The 20,857-nt window shown below is 49.1% G+C and overlaps 1 protein-coding gene across 5 annotated transcripts in view; it reads right to left on the bottom strand.

Annotated features, from left to right (window-relative positions):
- Positions 1-267: 267 nt before the first annotated feature.
- Positions 268-20,857, bottom strand: part of MASP1 (mannan binding lectin serine peptidase 1) — a 68,356-nt gene continuing 47,766 nt past the window's right edge. For 3 of the 5 annotated variants that reach the window (XM_027538456.1, XM_027538491.1, XM_027538481.1), the window contains one exon: positions 15,713-18,140. In XM_027538456.1, the coding sequence (XP_027394257.1) occupies positions 17,257-18,140 (884 nt within the window). In that variant the 3' untranslated portion in view covers positions 15,713-17,256. Of the gene's footprint in view, positions 3,454-3,912; positions 4,013-6,378; positions 6,447-8,230; positions 8,417-9,298; positions 9,413-12,479; positions 12,618-15,712; positions 18,141-20,857 lie in introns of those variants that run through there. The other 2 variants (XM_027538473.1, XM_027538464.1) reach the window with 2 other exon arrangements.

Raw genomic sequence — 20,857 nt, 5'->3', positions numbered from 1 at the left:
GGATGAATCAAGAAATGTAACTTGGATATTGAAAGATGGTCTTCCTGGAATATTTTGATAACTTACAGGAACAAAAGAATAAGGTATTTCATCAGAACTGACCTGAGAAGCCTAAGAAGTGCTTTGGTATCAATGATTTGATTTTCCCATCATAATCTCTCTCTCTCTCTCCATGGTACAGGGATCCTAATTGGATACAGAGAACTGTTGATAAATGACAATGCAACTCACCAGAACCATCAGTCCATGAAAAACATACAAGCCAAATAGGATGCTTTGACTCAATACAGATGTTTATTGGAAAAAATGTGCAGTTACAGCTACACATGTTGTAGAGCAACAGTTTCTGTTTCTGATGAAATTGGGCATGATCAGTGTTGCTAATAATAACATTCCATGGTACAGAATCCTAGCTTTAGGTATACTAACTATTCTCTGGGAGGTGAATTGTGGTTGCATAGAAGAGAGACCTCTCTAAGAGATAGTCATTTTGACGTTGAAGTTGGCTATATTTGGAGGTAGCTAGTGTCATATCTTTAGATATGCTCAAGAATGAGGTCATAGAGTTAGACAATATGGTCCTAACAGACCCTCCAACCCTCTGCTTCTACAACCCTGTGAGACATTTGGGTTTCTTGGACCTTAGCAGCAGTGCAGGGGCTGGCATATCTAGTAAATGCTCATAGATCAAGGGTAAGGTAAAGTCCAGCAGCACATCTAGACATCCCTTAGATAAGGATGAAGTTGCAATTGGAATAAACAGGATAAACTCATCCAGCCAGAAATTGGCATTTGTACACAAATCTCGAGGCTGCTTCAAGTCCCAGAATTGCCTGAATTTAAGGAGAAAAGTTCTTCTAGATATTGACTCTGATTCCAGAGTCAGAGCACTGGTCTGCTGGACACGTCATTTTTATGAGAGAAGAATGGACATGTGCTCTTATTGTTGTGTCTAGAAGGCCTCCTTTTGTCTTACCTGTAGAAATGCCCACCTTCTTCAAGGCCAATTCCAACACCGTCTCCTCTGAGATGCTTTCCTGGTGTCCCCTCCTCCAATGCCTGCATACAGGAATGGCCTTTCTTTCACATCTGTGCTGTTCTGACACATAGCACGCAGTAGGGTTCATTCTGTTATGGTGGATACTTGTGTAGGTGTCAGTTCTTTGTGCAGGAGCTCCTGGAAAGTATGAATCATGTTCCCTTCATCATGGTGGTACCCATAGCAGTCATGACAGCCTGGCACAGGGAGGGACACTCAGGCAGTGCTGTGAAATGAGCAGGCATGATGTTTGGAATGCTTTAGGTAGTTCCAAAACTTTGCATTGTGATTCTTCTTTGGTATCTAAAATAGAACTCCAGTTTGCTTGACAAATGTCTGGTGGGACTGAGTATGAAGGCCGCCTTCTTTGTAGAGAACAAACAGCAGGGCACAGAGAGGTAGAATGCCCTGCTCAGAGAATCAAAAACTGGCTGTAAATTGCTGTCCCTGAGTGGTCAGCCTAGGGCTTAGTGTTCATAAGTTCTCATTCCCAGTATCTTCTTTCGGCAAGAGACCTTGAATGCAGTGCAGGTCAAGAACTGAAATCTCCCATGAAGACCAATTTTGGAACAGAATTGAAGACAGAACAGAAGACAGGACTTGGAGCTTCTGATCCCTTGAAGGGCTCACATCTCAGAGTTCTGGAGGGGAGGAGGACCCTGGAATCTTCCTGAGAGAGAAGGTGGCTCCTGAAGGGAAGAGGCATTCTGCTTGGGAAGATTTTATGACCTGCAGGGCTGGGGTGTTCTGGCTGAGGAACAGGGGTGAGGAACCAGGGGAACGGTGCTTGGGGTCAGCTGTGGACACAGGGAGCGAGAGTACAGGGGCCTGAGTCTGGCCTCCCAGGGCCCACCTCATGCCAGGTTCCCAGGAAGAAAAGGAGGTGGGCACCTAGAACAGAGGCTCTGCTTAGGAATAAGAAAAGGCCCCTAGGCTTGCACTCTGCCTGGGCTACATCCTGGGGAGCCAGGGTGTGGTGCACGGGGTAGGTGTTGCAGTAGCAGCAGGATTTGGTCTGCATCAAAGCTCTACGGGTTCTGGTGGCTCAAGTGGTAAAGAATCTGCCTGCAATGCAGGAGACCTGGGTTCAATTCCTGGGTCAGGAAGATCCCCTGGAGAAGGCAATGGCTACCCACTCCAGTATTCTTGCCTGGAGCACATGGGGTCACGATGAGTTGGACATGACTGAACGACTAACACTTTCACTTCAAAGCTCTATTGGCCCTTTTTGACCTTTTGGTAATTTTGGCTTTAACTCATCTCATCAGGGAGAAATGGCTTTGTTGGATCCTTGACTGTCAGAACTGGGAGGGTCTTTGTTGGGATGAGGGGAAGGGACTTGCATAGAGTCACAGGGAGCTGGGGGCGAGCTGGTTCCCAGTCTCCCCTCTCCCTGTCTCTGCTTCTCTCAGGCACTCTCACAGTTCGGTATCCAGCTCAGTCATAAGTGCATCACTATGGGACCTGCAGAGACTCAGACTGTCTCTTTTACCTTTTCATGGAGAGGGGTGGGAACTGGGGTTGGGGAATGCGTGGCAGCAAAGAAGCATAGCGCATTTGGGGGCAGGCGAAGGCTATGGTCAAGGTTGAGGGGACAGGTACACACTTGCTCAACCCTAAGCCCCAGCCAGGATTTATAAGCGAATGCAGTGTGCCTGGTAGACACACCGGCCTTCCACTAAGTCACATTTATTCAGCACTTAGTTTATACCTGCATTGTGCTGCTGCTGCTGCTGCTAAGTCGAGTCAGTCATGTCCGACTCTGTGCGACCCCTTAGACGGCAGCCCACCAGGCCCCGCCGTCCCTGGGATTCTCCAGGCAAGAACACTGGAGTGGGTTGCCATTTCCTTCTCCAATGCGTGAAAGTGGAAGGTGAAAGTGAAGTCGCTAAGTGCTATGAAATAAATTTGATCTTCATCATATGTTTCTGAGCAGGTAAGGTAGGCCATTTCCATCACAGGGATGAAGAAACTGAGGCTCAAAGAGGTGAAGTCACCTGTCCAGTGTTGCAAAGCTAGTAGGCGATACAACCTGGGTTCTGATCACTCTGCTACTCTGCTTCTTTAAGGAGAGTGAGAAGATGGCTGAGATGCCCCCTTAATTGGCCAGTAATAGGTGGGCTGAATGAGGTGCGTGTAGGGTGAGGGCCGTTTGGCATCAGATAATTATCCTCTGGTGCTGACTGACCATGGGCAGGTGAGGCAGAGGGTGAGGAACTGAACTCAATTGCTCATGCCGGTGACCCTCCGGATCCAGTCCTTGTTGTGGAAGATGTACGAATACACTCCGTAGCGGTCCTTCTTTCCGCAGTCCACGCCCCAGGACACCGTGCCCACCAGGTACCACTGGCCTCTCTGTGTATCCAGTGTCACCATGGGCCCTCCAGAGTCACCCGCACAGGCATCCCTGCCCCCTAGAGGAAGAAGTGACCCGGGTTAACGTGACTCCTTCCTTAGACCCAAATCCAGAGGGCCCTCCCTCTCCCTACGACTGACATGTAGTTCAGAGAATTGGACACCAGGGGGCGCAGCAGACCGTTGGACTGAAACTTGGACTCTGAGAGTTGTAGTCAGGCCTCCTCCTACCTCTGTGATTTTAGAAAGCGTAGGTTCAGGACTCTCGGTTACATAGGGGGAAACCTGGGCTGGGAGAAGGGAAGTATGGAAATCCCTTACTTGGCACACTTTTCTCCGATGTAACTTCTCCAGTGGAATCTTTCCTCTCATGATCTTCCTCCCCGTCCCCAGCCTCGTTCCTCCCCTTCCTCTGCTGTTCAACCTGCCAGCTCCAAGGTCTGCAGGGCCGCCTTTGCTGGGCGTGGTGCCCCGCCCTGGCTGGTGGCGCCCTGCTGTAGGCAGGCGTCTTGACTCACCTTCCTTCTCCCCAGCACAGATCATGTCTCTGGTCACTTTTTTCTTCAGTGGAGCATAGGCCTCCCGACAGATGTGGTGGTCAACAATTGGGATTTCGATCTGGAACACAAGACCGTTGTCAGTCCCCAACCCTGGCTGAGCCCTGCTCTTCTGACACCCCATCCCCCGCTCTGTCTCCTTCCTGGACAAACCTGGGTCTGCCTTAGACCTCGCCTCAGAAACTGCCCTCTGGTACAGGTACTGAACGCAGAACCAGGAGGTCTGTGTTCTGGTACAGTCTTAGTCATGAACTTGCGGTGTGACCTTGCACATGTCATTTGCCCCCTCTGGACCTCAGTTTTCTCATCTGTCAAATGGAGATAATTTTGCTTAGCATATGCATTATTTCAAACACATTAGCATATGCAAAACCTATGGGCAGTCTTCTTTTCCCCACCCTTAACATTACTGGTTGTGGGATGTGGGACATGTAGCCTTCACTGTTTTTTCAGATTTCTGAGACTCTGTTTCCTCATCTGAAAAATGGGAATCATAATATTTGACATGCTAATTAAATGGAGTTGTTACGAAGAGAGGAGTTGAACGAGCAGATGCTCTGTGAACTACAAACCCTGCATACACAGTGGGTGGTGTGGGCTTCCCAGGCAGCGCAGTATAAGGGATCTGTCTGCCACTGCAGGAGGCGCAAGAGATGCAGTTTCAATCTCTGAGTTGGGAAGATTCTCTGGAGTAGGAAATGGCAACCAACTCCAGTGTTCTTGCCTGGAAAATTCCATGGACAGTGGAGTCCGTGGGGATCGCAAAGAGTCAGACATGACTGAGCCACACACACACTCACATAGAGGTTCGTGAGGCTCACCTTGCAGCAAACTTCACTTATGTTCTCCCTCACCATGGTTTGAGTTTCCATACCCTCAGACTGTATGTTGCACATTTCTATCTTATATAGCTTGGAACATGGTCACTACTCAGGAAATGTTATTTTGAATTGAGATGATGCATTGATACATAAAGGTAAGGTATTGCGTTTCTTATTGCCCTTGATTCAGCTTGAGGGTAAATGTTGGAGTGGGTGCCTAGAATAAAAAGAGGAATCGCATGAGTCTCATTCAGCCAAACCAAGAACTGAATGAGTCACATCTCCCACAAAGCACAAATTCTATTGGCCCTTGCTGGGAGGGTACCAGAGGTATCCACGTCCCTCTGAGGCATCGCCTTCCCAGAGAGGTGGGGGAGAGGAAGCCAGGCAGGGTGGTATAAGCACCTGTCCTCAGCAAACCATCGAGTGTCTGACTAACCTCTATCCACCACTCATTACATCGCTTAACTGTCACTTCCTCTGGCCTTCTGCACTCCCAAGACAAAGTCAGAGCCTGGTTATATATTCTGAAGCATCCTGCACCTCTTCCTCATTCCGATGATCACACTGATGAATACTTTCTGTCTGTCCCTATAAGCCAAGAAGACAAGGGGCCAGATCTGTCCTCTTATCCCCCTGCATACTTAGTAGTTAATACAATACAAAGTCGTTAATACAATGTCAGTCGTGTCTGACTCTGCGACCCCATGGACTGTAGCCCACCAGGCTCTTCTGTCCATGGAATTCTCCACGGTTGTCATTTCCTTCTTCAGGGGATCATCCCAATCCAGGGATTGAACCCACGTCTGTTATGTCTCCTGCATTGGCAGGTGAGCTTTTTACCACTAATGCCCCCTGGGAAGAGGCACTGAATAAATACTCAAGAGTGAATGATTGAAGGGGTAAATGGTTGTTGCAAACCCCAAAATTTAAAGTGTGGTTAAAATAATGTACATTGAACAGTTTAGAAACTAGCCGTGGCTCTCGTAGAACCTGGTAATGTCCAAGCCAGACAGCTCTTGGAGGACATCTAGTGTTGCTGGTGGCTTTGCAGCTTGAGAAACGACACTGCAGTCCAGAGGCAAGATGACTTGTTTAAGATCACCCAGTAGGTTACTAGGGGCTGGGACTTGGAAGTGTGGCTTCTTACTCCTGGTTCAGTGTTCTTTTCTGAAATGATGAGAAATGTAAACTTTCAAATGCCATAGTCAAGTTCATTGCTGCAACGACTGTGGCTCTCAGGGCCCATCCCTTGACCCATTCTTGGTTACTGCTATGTGAGTCTTCCTGATGTATACAGATGGATCACCTTTTAGGGTGTCCAAACCTTCTGTTTTTCTGGAAGTGTTTCCATAAATTGAGCTTTTAATAAGCTACAGAAATACTAAACAATGTTTACAGACTAGAGTCTTATGACATGTAGAACAAATAGATCAAACTAGTTGGGATTCAATCTCACTTAACTTTGAAGGTGAGTCTGGTCCCTTCGTACCTGTCTCACTCATCCCCAGTCCAAACCTCCAAACCCCTGAGAGACACTGGGGCTCAGAAATGCCCAATGTGGGGCACAAGTGTCACCCTCTGAAGGGTATATATTGAACTTCACCTCCATCAGGGTCTCTGGGAACCTTTGCAAGAACTGCTTCCCCCAACCACTGACGATGACCACGGCCCCTGGAGGAGAGAAGACACAGTGAGAGCGGACAGGCTGTCTGCAGGTTTTTTGAGGGTGGCACCTTGCAACCCCCTCATCCCCTGCATGTGGAGGAAACACTGAGTGTTCCCCCTGAGAAAATGCCAGCATGGTGAGGAGGAAGACTTGGGCTGGAGCTTACCTGAGACAGTGGTTTGGGCATTTGTTTCTATGAGATGTTAGCTGGTTTATGTGTTTAGTTGTCTGTTCTCTCCCACTCCCAACTAGCTTGGAACCTCAGCTCCGTGAGAGCAGTAATCTCATCTGCCTTATTCAGGGCTGTATCCTTATGCCTACAGCAGGGCTGACACAGAGTAGATGCTCAATCAATAACTGAATAAATACAAAGTCCAGCCTAGCCCACAACAGGATGTGCTCCCTCCCCTTCTGATCCTTAGTTTTCTCATCCATAAAACGAAGAGGTCGGACTCGGTACCTCTAAAACCCCTCCTAGCTCTGATGTTCTAGAAGTCTGTAAGGTTGGCAAATCTTGAGGCAATGTGAACATGGGCTGGGCACGGATAGAGCACTTACTTGTTTCATCATTTGAAAAGAGCCTGGATACTGAAAACAGCTCTGGGCCTTAAGTTGGAAGATCTGAATTCCAGCCCCAGATCTACTTCTTACAAGCTGAACCTCGGGTAAAGCACTTCCCTTTGCCAAGCCTCAGTTTTCTCACCTGAAAATGGGACTACAATACTACTTCACAAGGCTTTTATAAGTAGCACATAAATTAATTAATGTAAATCAAGTGGTACATGGCAGACACATGGTATCTGATGCATCAGAGCCTTTCCTGTGGGCTCACTTCCCCTCAATACTTCTCATATTCCATTCAGTCATTTTTAAAAAAATAACTTCGTTGAACTAAAGAAGGTTAGCTGTGACATGGCACCACTGAATTTAGAACAGGATGAAACAAAAACCAACTTCCCTGAGTTGGACTCTCACTCTATGCTGAATATGTTTGATTATTATTTCACTGAAACATCACAACCACCCATGGGGTATTTATTATTCCTAGTGTAAAGGGAAGGGGCTTGAAGTTAGGCAACTTCTTCAAGGTTGTCCAGCTAGGAGATGGCAGCCTGGAGAGTTGAGCCTGTGTTAGCGATTAAGTCATTATCTCTCAGCTCCAGCGTACCCTTTTATACTCTGCTTTGTGATGCTGCGAATGAGACTCTGGAATGGCAGATCCATTTTATCAGGAACATTCCTGAAAACAGGGGGCAGTTCCAGGAAGCCCTGCTGTTCCCGATGGCATCACCCTAGTGGTGGCTCCCCCAGCAGTGGCGGTTGCTTCCCGGCACCGTCAGCACAGGGCCTCTTCTGCAGAGTCTGAGTTCCTACTTCACAGAGCCCCTGCCTAAACTTCCAGGCTCTGTAACTCCAACCTCTTCCCTTTGTTCCTCCACCCCCAGGACTGGCAGTTCCTCCCTGCAAGTGCTCTCTCTCTGATCTCAGCATCCCGCTTTACTTCTCCAGCTCTCCAATACCCTGTATTAAATTCTTTTTGTTACAGTAACTAGTCTGGTTTCTGTTTTCCTGTCTGGACCCTGACGGATACTTGCTTGAAATACTGACCAAGCCTGCCTGCTTTTGTGCACCGCCTTGAAACTTGTTTTGGCTTAGCTGTTTTAGGGAAGGCGGCTGAGGAATCAGGCAGACACAGTCAGCTGACTCAGCTGGCACTGAAGCCTGACCAGCGCTGGAGTAAAAGCCTCCCTGGAGGCTCTGCCGAGGTGGAATCAGGTGGGTGCGGTACCTTCCTCCGGTGGCCTCTGGGGTAGACAGATGGGCATCACAAAGTCATTTAGCACCGGGCCCCTCGACAGCTCCAACAGAGCAACATCATTCTCGTACGTGTTGGGGTTATACAGGGGATGGAAGAAGACTTGTTTGACTCTGAGACTCTGTTCATTCTCATCTGACTGGGTCCTCCGAAGCTTGCCTGGGCAAGAAGAAGGCATGTGAGACATGAGGGCATAGGAAGCTTGGAGGATAAAGTCCCACCTTGTTCCCTGCCAGCCCCTGCCATGCAGCCCATGCTTCCAGCCCTAACCCTTACAGTGCCCTTCACGTACCTGTTTTAAGCCATCCCTCCCCATTTGCCTTTCCCCACATATTGTCCTGGGCTCGAACCTCTATCTTTCTTCATAATCTGATCTGATCCCATCGCCTTGTAATTAATACTCATTCCAGGGCCCATTACCATATGTCCAAACCATAGTCACCCTTCCGTACCCGGGTAATGTGTTGCCTCCTCCGTGAAACCTCGGAGATTCTTGAGTTAGACGCTTCAGTTAGGAATCTCTTCCCTATGAACTCCCCCTGTTCCTCTCCTACAGAACTTACTGCTTCCTGCATTTTATTAGGGGGCTTTGTGCTCATATTTTATTCCTTTATTAGACTATCAGTCCTTGTGGGCAGGAACTTGTGTCTTTAGATCTGACATAATGTCAGGACATAAATATGTGGTGAACTGAACTCCATCAGCCAGTTTACAAAGGAGAAGGGAAGCTTGGATTGTTTGTGTATGAATCACTTGAAACCACGGATTCATAGAAGTCTGAGACATCTTTGGAAGTTATCCAGATGGGAGTCTTTATTATAAAATATAAGGCCTCACCTTCAATGATCTGCTCATGGTCCTAACATTCAAGAATCACTGCCTTGGGCTTCGACTGTGATCCAGGACTTGGGCAGGTCCCTGGACTCCTGTCCTGGCTTGTCCTTCATTTCCAATGACTCCCTCCCTGATGACTGAGTGAGTAGATACACCCCATCCCCAGAACCACAGCTGGATTCAGGAATCAGCTTGGCCCACACTCACCCATGATGATTTTGAAGGCAGAGGGGCTGAGCAAGTCCAAATCACGGAGAGTTACGTCCTCTGAATCCGGCGCTTCATGGAGACAGTGAGCCGCAGTCACAATCCATTTGGAGCCTGAGAACAGAATTGTGAACACACCCTGTCCTCATGGCCCCACCTTGCGTCCCACTACCTCAAGCTGAGGGCTTCAGACCCCTCTCCACAGCACCCTACTCCCTTGCATTTCACAGCCCCCAGGGCAGAAACTCATTGATCTTAATCTGAAGATGAGGAGTTGAATCTGTGATTTCATCTACTTCCCCAACCTAGGTCAACACTGAACATTTTAAAAACGATTCCAGGTTTCCCTTAAATGCATGGGGTTGGCAAGCTCCAGACAGCCCAAGGCGTCCATAGTCTTGCTCACCGGTTGCCCCTTGGGGCCTTGCTGCTCAAGGTGCGGTCCCTGGACTAGCGGCCTCAGCCTCACCTGGGAGCTTCTTGGAAATGCAGACTCTCAGGCCCCCACACAGGTCTACTGAATCAGAATCTGTACTCAGTAGTAAAATCTGAGAATCTTAAAAAGAACTTCAAGTAACTTCTAGGCGTATTAAAGTTTGAAAAGTATTGCTGCACATGATTCTTCTCAAATGTGAGTACACATTTATAATAGAATCATGTGGGGAATTAAAAACAAACAAAGAAATCCTCCCCAGACAATGTCTGGGCTTGAGCCAGACCATCTAAGTCGTGGAGTGAGGCCCAGGTACAAACACACTTTAAAAGTGCCCCCAAAGTTCTGCTGTCACGAAGGCTGGGAACCACTGCTCTGACCCAAACCTCTCATTTTATAGACATGGATTCTGAGGCCTGAGGGGAGCGGGGATGTCTAGGGCAGCTCTGCAGGTGGGTGGCAGGACCAGGGCTGACCGTGGGTCTCCTGATGATCAGCCTAGCACATCTCTTGTATCTTGGCTCTTTTTCCCTTGCTGGACACATTCCTGCTCTTTGCTTAATATAGGATCAGGGCTTGGTTCATCCCCAAGGTGAATCAGGTGACAAACCCGTAAATAGCTGAGCCCAGAGACATACTGGGATGAGCCAAACAGAAAGAAAGGTACCAGGGCTTTGGAGTGTGGGTATCATAGCAGAGTTCAGAGTTGCGGGCAGAGGTCCCTTTCTGTGCAGGTTCCTGACTCTCTCAGGGGCAGCCATGTGCTCCGGCTACTGGCTTCCAGATAGTGCCCTACACAGGCCATCCTCTTTCCCCTGGTGGTATTTTTGATCCCTGTCTACAGCCAGGGGCTCCTGGATAATTTTCCAAGTGGATAAAGTGGAATGAGGCACCCAGATTAGGAAGCCTGCCATGGAACAGGGCTGGGGAGAGCAATGATGAGACCAAGACATAGCTTCATCTCCCAGCTCTGCAGATAGTGAGTCCCTGAGTCAGGACCCCTCTGCACAGGCTTCATAGTGGGCACTGAACGGGCAGGTTCCCTCTGTCTGTCCCTCAGCTTCTTCTCGGTTTCTTACGCCCTCTCCTGCCTTTCCTTCCCTCTACAAAACTAGACAACAGGAGGAGGAGGAGATTCCAGATGAGAAGGGCTCTGGGCAAGGCTGAGGATACCTTGCAGAGCTCTTGTAGCTTGGCTGAGGTTAGGGAAGTGGGAACAAGCGTGCAGTAGACACAGTGAGCACTGAACATCATTGAGCTGAAACACCCAAGGCTTCAGAACAGGAGTCTAACCCTTAAACAGTGGGTACTTAACCCATCTCTCTTACATATAATACATTCTAACAAAATCAGAAGTGTCTTTGCTCTCGTCCACTCTCCCTGTCTGCTCCTCCCCTCTCTGCTTCTTTTCTGATGCTTTCCTCTCCTCTGGTCCCCCTGCTTTTCTCCTTTCATGATTCTCTATCTCTCATTTCCTGCCCTACCAGTTTCTCTTTCTCTGTTTGTACTTGTTTTCTTTCATTTCGCCCTTCGTCTCCCTTCACTCCCCTCTCTAGGTCTCTGACATGCCCTCTTACGCTATTTTTGTCTCTGTCCTTCTAACCCCTCTCATTCTTGGTTCTCTCCCCTGCCTGCTCCCCACTGGGCTCCCCTTTAACCTGTGCTCACTCACTGTGACCCTTTGGGAGGCTCCAGAGAGTGAGAGCTCCTGTCTTTGTGTTTGTGGGAATATAAGGATCAGCCCCTCTGCTGGGTTACCACTTCACGTAACCCAGATGTCCAGGCTGCAGTCTCACCAGTGCCCGCACCTTCCCTCAGGGGTCCCTTGTCAGGGAGCTGTCCTCCCCTGAGCGCACCCTGGAGGAGAGGGTGGGTCAGGGTGAGGCGAGGCCAGCAACCCTAGAGCTGCCCAAGCAGAGGTGGACCCGTCCATGCCTTCCTCCTCTGTGATGGGGTCAGAGGGACTCTAGATTGCTATTAATTTTTATTATGATGTCAGAGCTGGGATGGACCTTAGCTCATCTTAGCTGAACTGTGATAGGAAGAGCCATAAATCATTTCTTTCTTGCCTCTGCTGCCACTCCCAACCACGTTCAGTCCATTACAAAAGTCTGGCAGTTCCCTTTTCCAATGGCTTTGAATCTGACTCTGCCTGTTTCCATCCCTCATCCCCTATTCTTATTCTGAGGCTAATGACTTCCCTCCTCACTACTGCAATCTAGCCACCTCACTGGACTCTTGGCTTCCAGATTAACCCTTCTTTCAATCCATGTTGTCTCGGGAGAGGACTTTTAGGAACATGATTATAAACCTGGAGTAGCATTTAAGATGCATCTTGATTCCCAAGCATCGCATTCAAAGCTTTGAAAATCTCCCTTCTTTGACTCCTCTAGGGTGGGTTTCCTGGTTCTCCCTCGGCCCAGGGCACTGGCACACCCTGACTTTGAGCTGCATGGAAGTGCTTTGTGTTGTAGTCCATGTTTAAGGGTCTGACTCCCTGACCCTTCTCAGTGCCAGAGAGTGACCAGGGCTCAGGAAGTGTTGCCTGAAGGAGCCAGCTGGAACAGAACAAGTGTCTCCCTGCTCCAGCTAAGGGCTCTTTCTACCACATTGTGCTTCTGGGCCCTGCTGCTAGAGTGGAAGCTTCTCAGTGAAGAAACCTTGTCAGTCTCCAAGAAGAGGGTCAGGTCCCTTTCCTCTACCCCACCCTCTAATCCTGGATCCTCCATCCCTTCCACCTCTCCTTACCTAGAAGGGAGCCCCCGCAGAAGGGCTGCCCATTCAGGTGTGACAGCATGGCAATCCAGGGGGTGGTGCCCTTCTGGGCAGGGCGTCCATTGATGATCCTGGCCAACAGATTCCGGGAGAACTTGGGGATCCCACACACTGCAGCCAAGGGAAGGAGGATAGGTCACACTCTGGGCTCCACCTTGCCCTTTGCAAAAGCTGCTAGCTCATCACCCTCTGTAAGGAATATCTGTTATTTTTGATTTCCCAGCACCCATTGCCCCTTTCACTAATAGCACCCGAAGTTTCCTCTAGGGTCCTCTCTTCCCCCATTTCTTTTCCCTTTAGCCTGAGTTGCAATGATCTTACCTCTGGTTCTAGGGTTTAGGAATGTGACCATGACCTGACTAGTGAAAGACTCTTATACTCTGGTCACAGTGATTGCCCAGAGATGGGAATGTAACCCTGGACAGGCCAATAAAAGCCTGCCTTGGGAGTTTTGCTAGAAGGTCCTTCTCAGTTGGGGTTGCTAGACTACGGGCTATAAGCCCAGACCTGCCAATCATCACTTTATGGAAAGTTTGTAGAAAAAGTTTCAACAAACAAACACAAAGCCCACAAGAAACCATCCTCCTTTGTATCTACTCCCTCTCTAAACATCTCTTCAGAACTGATTCTGGGCTCTGGATCCCCTCACTTCCAAACTCTTGGGGACCTGGTTTTGAGGATTCATACCCTTCTCCTCTATCTTGCACTTCTCCTTTCTTTATGCCTCCAAAACATGATCAAGACTTTTCATGCTAAAAATTGCATTTTCATTTTCTCAGCTTCTCATTCATTCCATAGTGTCTCCCTGTCCTTTCTTCCATAGTCAAGCTTCTGGAAAGAAAATTGACACTCAGTATTCACATCCTTCCCTGTCCTTTGGAGGTGGACTCAAAAGAACAAAGTACCATGGTTCACACAAACTTGGACATAAAGTGGCCATTTGACAATCTAATAGATTTGTAATCATATGACAGAATGGCTCTGGACCCATAACTGGAACTTCAGTGGTGATATTTACATGTATAGGAGGACACTATTTCTGAAATTTTCTCTCATGTATTCTTCATCTCTAAGAATTCTCCTCACCTTGCAGCTAACCACTGTTAAAGCTGGAGCATCTGTTGTTTTAGGTGAGGCTAGATACAGCTTTGACTCATGAAAGAGCAAAACAGAAACCAAAGTCTGAAAATACAAACTCATTTGAAGAGTCAGACAAGAACAAGAGGTTTGTATTAATTGGTTTCAGGGAAGCAAAACCTGGAGAACTGGGCAAAGATGTCCCAGAAAGGCTGCCTCAGGAAAGAGATAAAAAACCTAGGAAAAGCTTGAGAGAGAGAAAGAGAGAAGGAGGGAGAACTGAGGGAGGGAGAGAGCAAGGAAGAGAAAAGTGGGAAAGAAGGAAGAGGCTATGGAGGAGGAAAGGGAGGAGGATTAGGGAAATGGAGCATAAAGGAAGGGGGAGGAAGGGCTAGGGACTTAAATATGAGCATGGGTCTGTCCCCTGGATCCTCTTCCAGACTTGATGGCAGTTGTTGGTCCTGGTGCCTAGGAACATCCAGCCTGGAAGTGTCCTCTGGACTGTCCCGGCTCATTTGCATTGTTGATCACTTTTTTCTTCTTGACACTTTCTCTCCTTGGCTTCTGAAGCTCTTTTCTTCTCGTGTTTCTGATTTCCCTTTTCTATGTCTTTCTTGGGGTTTTTCTTCTTCTTTCCATGCAATCCATGCTGGTGTTCCCCTTCTTTAGTCCTCAGCCCCCTCGTCTTTTCTTTTCCTTTCCAGTGGATGATGCCACTTCTTCCCATGCCATCACACCACACTTAGACTCTGATGAATTTCAGATCAGTGTCTCTAATCTGCCTTCTCCTGTGGACTCCTCCTTTCTACACCTCCAGCTGGATTGCTCATAAACTCCTCAAACACAGCATCCTTCACCAGCCATCTCCCTTTTGTTACTCCAGATGTCTGTTAATGTCTGCACAGACAGTGTCCTTGTTGCCTCCCTTTTCTTCAGCCACCATCTTTAATCAGCTACTGGTAAAAAAAAAATTACCAGGAGAAGCAGAGAGTAATGTCGCCGTGTGCTCTTCATGCAACCCCACGACACTTCAGTGTCTCAATACATCAACAATATAAATCCAAAAACCTAGAGGATGTGATGGAACACAAGACTGATAATCTCTGAAACCAGCTGCACATAAAGTGTAAGGTATGATGTAGGATTCTTTTAGTTCTCAGTAGTGTAAAAAGCATGACAGTTTCAATATGATACAAACCCCAAACACAAACTGTGAGCGTATGACATGGGAGCCCTCACTAACATATTAGCTTGTGTTCCACTACATCTCCTGTCTGCACTATTTCACACAATGCCTCTGCACCAAGTTCTACCCACTACACTACTTGAACGCTTTCAGACTGCACCCCCACATCTTCGGTGTCACGCCTTGGTCTGGTGGTTTGCACCACCTCTCTCCAGAATGGTTGCACTGATTTCCTATCACTCTCTAGGTTGGTCCCTCCCTTCACCCCCTCCACTTGCCACAGCCTGCTGCCCACACTCAGCCTACTGATTCAGAACCTGCCATGGGTGAGACCTAGGAACCTGCATTCCTAATAAACACAAGTGATTCTGATATGCCCCAAATTAGGCAGTCACTGGCTACAGGACAGGGCACTAACACAAGTATGACATTCAAGACTGTCCACTCTCCCCTACGCCCTCTGTTCCCATCCACTCGGGGCACACTTTCCTACCTGACCTTTGTCCCCTCTGCCCTGCCCTCCTATCTCCCAGTGTATTCTTTGTAACCTCTTTGAAAAGTTACCCAGACCCCTTTCGGCTGTGTGAACCTCCCCCTCCTTAAATTCCCATAACACTACGATCTCCACTCCGCTCATGACATTGAACTCCCCTTGCCTGCATGAGACTTGGGTGCACACGATCTTGCTTCCTGTGCTTATCTGGGCACTTTGAACTCAAGGACTTAAATGGCAGGCACTTCTATGATGGAACAGGTAGCCTTTGAGAGAACACATGTCCATAACCACCTCCATTTCTCATCACCCTTTCTTGGATAATGTCCAGGTGACAAAAACTGTACTCTTTCCACAGTGAGAGAGATTGTGGCTTAATGAAGGGTCAGATTTTCTTCAAAAGGTCAAAACAAACAAACACCAACAATAACCAAACCCCCAAACAAAGGCTGTTGGTTATCCACAGAGGATTTATTTCCATTTTGGTTCCCTGATGGAGGAAACAGCTCAGAGGAACCTTACAGAGGAGTGAAGCTTGTGATATAAATATACAAAGTATAGCATCCTCTACATGCACCGCTCAGACACAGGAGTGTGCTGTCAGGACCCAACTGGAAAAGCAGATGCTTCCCAACTGCTCTCTTGGAATCCTTCTCAAGGCTTCTGTCTCTGATGGGGAGTCCCCAGGAGAGCAAACCCCGGGGAGGAGGACGATCAGGCTGGGGATAGCCAGGGAGAGGTTGCTGGCATTGGAAGCAGTGAACGCTGGAGCTGGAAGCACCCTGAGGGGGATCCGATGCCTTCCTTTTACAAATGGGGAAACTGAGGCCCAGGGAGGGAAAGCAATTTGTCAAAAGTTACAAGCCAGTTTTGGGGCAGAGCTGCGGCTTGAACCCAGGACCCTGGGCTCTCCTTCTCCTCTTACTGCCTTTCTTGGGCAAGTCCATGCTTCTCTTGACTTGGCTCCTGGAAGCTGGAGGAGTGGGTCCCTCAGAACATTCATGCCAGGTGGGTTCTCTGTAGAGCTCAGACTGCAGGAATGCTGTGGGGGGAACAAGGTCTGGTGTGAGGAGGTCACTCATATAATCCTCCCTTCTTCCGTTTCCCTGCCCAGAGGCACAGCAGCATGGTGTGAGCCTTCTCTTTCTCCAAGCAATCGGGTTGAGTCTCCACATCTAGGGCTGGGGCTCGGATAGCCCTTTCAGGCGACACATTTCAAGACTGGAAGCTTGCTTCGTGCTTGTCTGGAGAGTCAGGTGTGGATGTACCCAGATACATGTTTTGCGTTGATGATAGGAATTTAATGGGGTTGGAAAGCTTCCCACTGTTCTTCTCCCCCCGGTCATCATAGAGTTTCCCAGCTTTCTCTTTGTCCTTTGAGATTCCTTTAACAGGGAATAGAAGAGATAAGACTTGGACTACAAGAAGCTTTGGGGAGAGAAAACCCAGGGATGAAAGTACCACAAGGCCTTATATTTAGAGAGAGGGGCCTCTGGGGTGTCATCCCTGTCTCCTCAAATCTGAGGGCTTTTCTGATAGAAAAGGGTCTAGACCAGAGGGCAGAGTGGGGAAAATATATGGACTCAGCTCTAGGCAAGGAAACATTTTCTAACAGTCAGGTCCAAGCTCAGTTATACCAATGGTGGTGCCACTGGATTTGATGCACAACTAGGAGTGAATGAGGCCCTTGGGGTGGGCATTCCAGGAGAGGAGTCCGGGCACTGGCCCGAGTCTAGCTCCCTCCCCGTCCTGCGGGAGAGTGAGGCCCAGAGAGGGAAAGGGACTTGCCCCAGGGCCAGGGACCCAGGTTTCTTATGTAGGGCCTTTTCCTGTACCACACTGCTGCCTCTCAGGGAGCCAGGAGCCATCTGGGGAGGGTGGGAACAGTGTGTCCATCCCTTGGTCTTGTGAGTAACAGTGGAGTGCGTTGTCATTAGGAGGGTGCAGTCTTGCTGGGGCTGGGCAGGGAGGTTGGCAGGCAGGAGTCCGGCAGCTCACCGCTCCACCTGCAGCTCGCCCAGGCCCTGCGGGGAACCCATCTGCTCCCACACCCAGTCCACATAGTTGGAGACCTTCGTGTAGACCCCATACACCTGCTTGCTGCCACATTCTTCAGGGCCTCCCCAGGACACCAGGCCTTGGGCCACCCAGCGCTGGCTGGCGTCGTCGAGGATGACAAAGGCGCCACCGCTGTCTCCTAGGCACGTGTCCTTGCCGCCCTCGTAGTAGCCGGCGCAGAACATGTTCTCGGTGACGCTGTAGTTGCCTGACCGCGACTCGTAGCTGGTCTTGCACTCGGCGTGGGGCACCACGGGTAGCTTGACATACTGCAGGACGTCTGACAAGGTCCGCGTGCCGCTGCCGATGATCTCGTCCACTGTCACGTTCGGGTTGGAGATGCCCCAGCCGGCTACCAGCCCCAGCACGTGGGGTGCCGGGCCTGCGGGCTCGGGCGGCGGCAGGCAGACGGGGAGGATGTGGGGCCCCAGGGGCACGGGCTCCCGCAGCTGCACCAGGGCGATGTCATGGTTGTAACTCTGGATGTTGAAGTCCGGGTGCAGCACCACTCGGGCAGCCGAGCTGTTGACAGCCCCGGATTTGTCCCGCACGTCGTGCAGGCCCAGGTGGACGGTGACATGCTCCTTGGAGACCGGTGTCACTGTGTTGTCTCTGCGCTGGGAGCGCAGCACGTGGGCGGCCGTGAGGATCCAGGACTCGGAGAGCAGGGCCCCGCTCCCAAACCACTTGTCATTGGGCACCCTTGAGGTGTCCTCCACCACAATCAGGGCCTGCCACGGGAAGAGGCCAGGCTCGGCGTTGCGGCCCCCAATGATCCGCTTGACCAGGTTTGGCAGCGAGCGTGAGGGCTGACCGCACACTGTAAGAAGGAGGGGGAGGGACGAGAGAAGGAGACTGGTCAGGTCAGCCAGGTGCAAAGAGCCTCTTAAAGAAATGCACATCTCACCCACTGTAGATTATGCCACTGTGGACCCTGGCCTATGTTTGGGGGCCGTGCTGGCCTGAGAAAGCTCTGAATGGGGTCATTTTTGGCCTAAGTCTTTCTAGCCTGGCTCCTCTGTAGTCTGACCCTTCTGTAGCCAGGACCCTCTATGGACCAGACCAGTTTACTTGTGGGCCTTCACCATCCTGAACCCTTTCAGCCAAGACCACCTGTGGTCTGGATCATCTTTACCAGGACTATCTCCAGCAGCAGTCCCTTTGCCCCTTTCTTCTCTAGAAAAGGCATCTCAGAACCCAGATATGGTCCATGCTGTGGGCACTTGGAAAACTTCTGAGAACCACAGGTCAATGGCTTTGAGAGACAGGAGATTAAAAGACTGTCTAGCAGGTCACAGCAAACACTGGAGTGGAAAACAAGACACTTGGGGTCTTGATCTGGCTTTTCTCCACTCTGTCCTGTGTGACTCTGGTAAGTAAATTTCCTTCTCTGGATTTCACTTTTTGATCTGCTAGATGAGACTGTTGGTCAAAATGATCTTCAAGGATCCTTTAAATTACAAATTCCTTTGATTTTTATTTCATTTGCCCTGGCCACTCTCATTTTATAGGTGAATAAAACTCTCCAGAGGGTAAGTGACTGACCCAAGGTCACATGGCTGTTAAGCTGGTTAGCAAGGGCTTAACTAGATTCTAAGACGAATGTCTTATCCTGTATTCCACAATGCCTCATTACATATGAAGGGTGTGGTCTCATGCCCTGTAACCTCTTCTTCTCTGGCCTATGGGACACATGCTGTGAAGGGATGGCCAGGGCATCCGAGCTTAGAGAAAGGTGGCGTAATCTACAAGCAATGATGCATGGGCTCTGCTCTGAGCCATCCATCATTGCACCCAGGAGCCCAGTAGTACCTTCAGGGGAAGAAGAAAGGTCTGATCAAACTTCATTCCACCGAGTTGTACCCCGAGCATGCACATGCACCACCAGTCTCCTGCAGCCATACGCCTTTGGCCCATGAGCAGAGGGTCTTCAGTACCAGCCCCCTGCTGGCTAAGAACCAGCTCACAAGGGCCCCTCTCAGCAGAGTGCTTAGGTCTGGTAGGTAAGCCTGGTATGAGCATTGACCTCCTCTTGGTTGCAAATTGCCAGGGCTACACCCCTTGGCCCTGGATACTTTCAGTAATCCTTTAAAGACCAAGGAGCATTTGAGTTGTCTTGGCAACTTTGAGAGGTCAGGCTTCCAGCAACCTAATGCTTTTCAGATGCTCTTCTTCCGGATGTTTTATGTGATCCTGAGGCACCCTGCTGTTCACCCCAGGCCAGATGTGAGCTGGGTTTTGCTAATTGGCTGTGGCTGAGCCTTTCAGAGTTGAAGGCCAGAATCCCAATTATAAGCAGCAGCCTACAGAGTGACTTCTCAAGGCCGGTCTGTGACTAGCCCTTTGCAGCAACTTATTGAGTGCTGAAAGACCCGCATCTGATGAAGGACATGCCTGTGGCTCAATCCATGGTCAGAACAAAGCCAGCACTGAATGGTGCCTTTTCCAACCAAGGTGCCTGTGGCATACCCAGGTCACAGAATGTCTCCAAGCTGGGGAAGCTTGGAGAACGGCTAATTTACTGATGGCGAAATTAAGGTTCAGGGAATGCAAGAGATATATTCAAAGTCATTAGTGACAGAGCCAGGAGTGGAGCCTGTTTCTTTGGATTCTAGCTTCATTTTTTCCACTAAAGTCTTTTTTTCTTCTTGATATGCTCTTGTCCTTTCAAGACGTTGAATGATGCCACAAGCCTTCGAGAGTGCTCATTGAAATGGGGCCATTCTTTTTATCTGCTACCATTCTCCATCCAGTCTTTCCTGGGACAGAAGACTTGACTTGAAATACTAGAGCTTCAGCTGTGCTGAAATCAGATTTGGGCTCTAGAAGACTGGAGGTACTGAGGGAGGTCCCTAAAAACAAAATTGTGATATTCTGGAATCCTGGGTTCCTGAGGATGGCAGAGTCAAGAATGGCTGAGCATTGCTTGTGTTGACATCAGAAGTCTTGAGTCCACCTTCCAGTTTTGCCTTTAACTTTTTGCAGATAACTGTGGTTAAATCATTATACCTTCTTGGTCCTTAGTTTTCTCAGTGTAAAATAAGGGGAAAATAATATTTGCTTAATAGTTTTCTTGGAAAGGTGGATATTATGATGCCAGATGAAATGGCTTTCTCTATTCTGGCTTGTCTCTGCATTCAATCTCAGTGTTTTAGAAGAGAATTTGTAATTTCCTGGCCTGGTCCAATGATACACCATGTTCTGCTCAAGACTAGGTGTTACCAGAATTTCAAGACTCATTATATCCAGCATGCTTTGTATGAATCTAGAGGATGATGACCATCAAGAGTCATAGAATGTCATGGATCACCTGATTCTGCTCCCCTACTTCTGAGGTATGAAATCCTAGCCCCAAAGAGGTCAGATGACTTAACAAAGATGGAGATCAGGAAAAGGCAACACCAGGACTAGGAGCTGGGCCCTTGACTCCCAGCGTAGTACCTCATCCCTTCTAGACATCACAACAGTACTGCCCAGGATGGAACCCACCTACACTGCCATTTTCTTTGGCCCACATAGTATTAGCAAAATGAGGAA

This window comes from Bos indicus x Bos taurus, chromosome 1, assembly GCF_003369695.1.
Source record: "Bos indicus x Bos taurus breed Angus x Brahman F1 hybrid chromosome 1, Bos_hybrid_MaternalHap_v2.0, whole genome shotgun sequence".
Lineage (NCBI taxonomy): Eukaryota > Metazoa > Chordata > Mammalia > Artiodactyla > Bovidae > Bos > Bos indicus x Bos taurus.
Note: the sequence above shows the minus strand (reverse complement) of the source record. Positions and strands in the feature narration are given on the sequence as shown.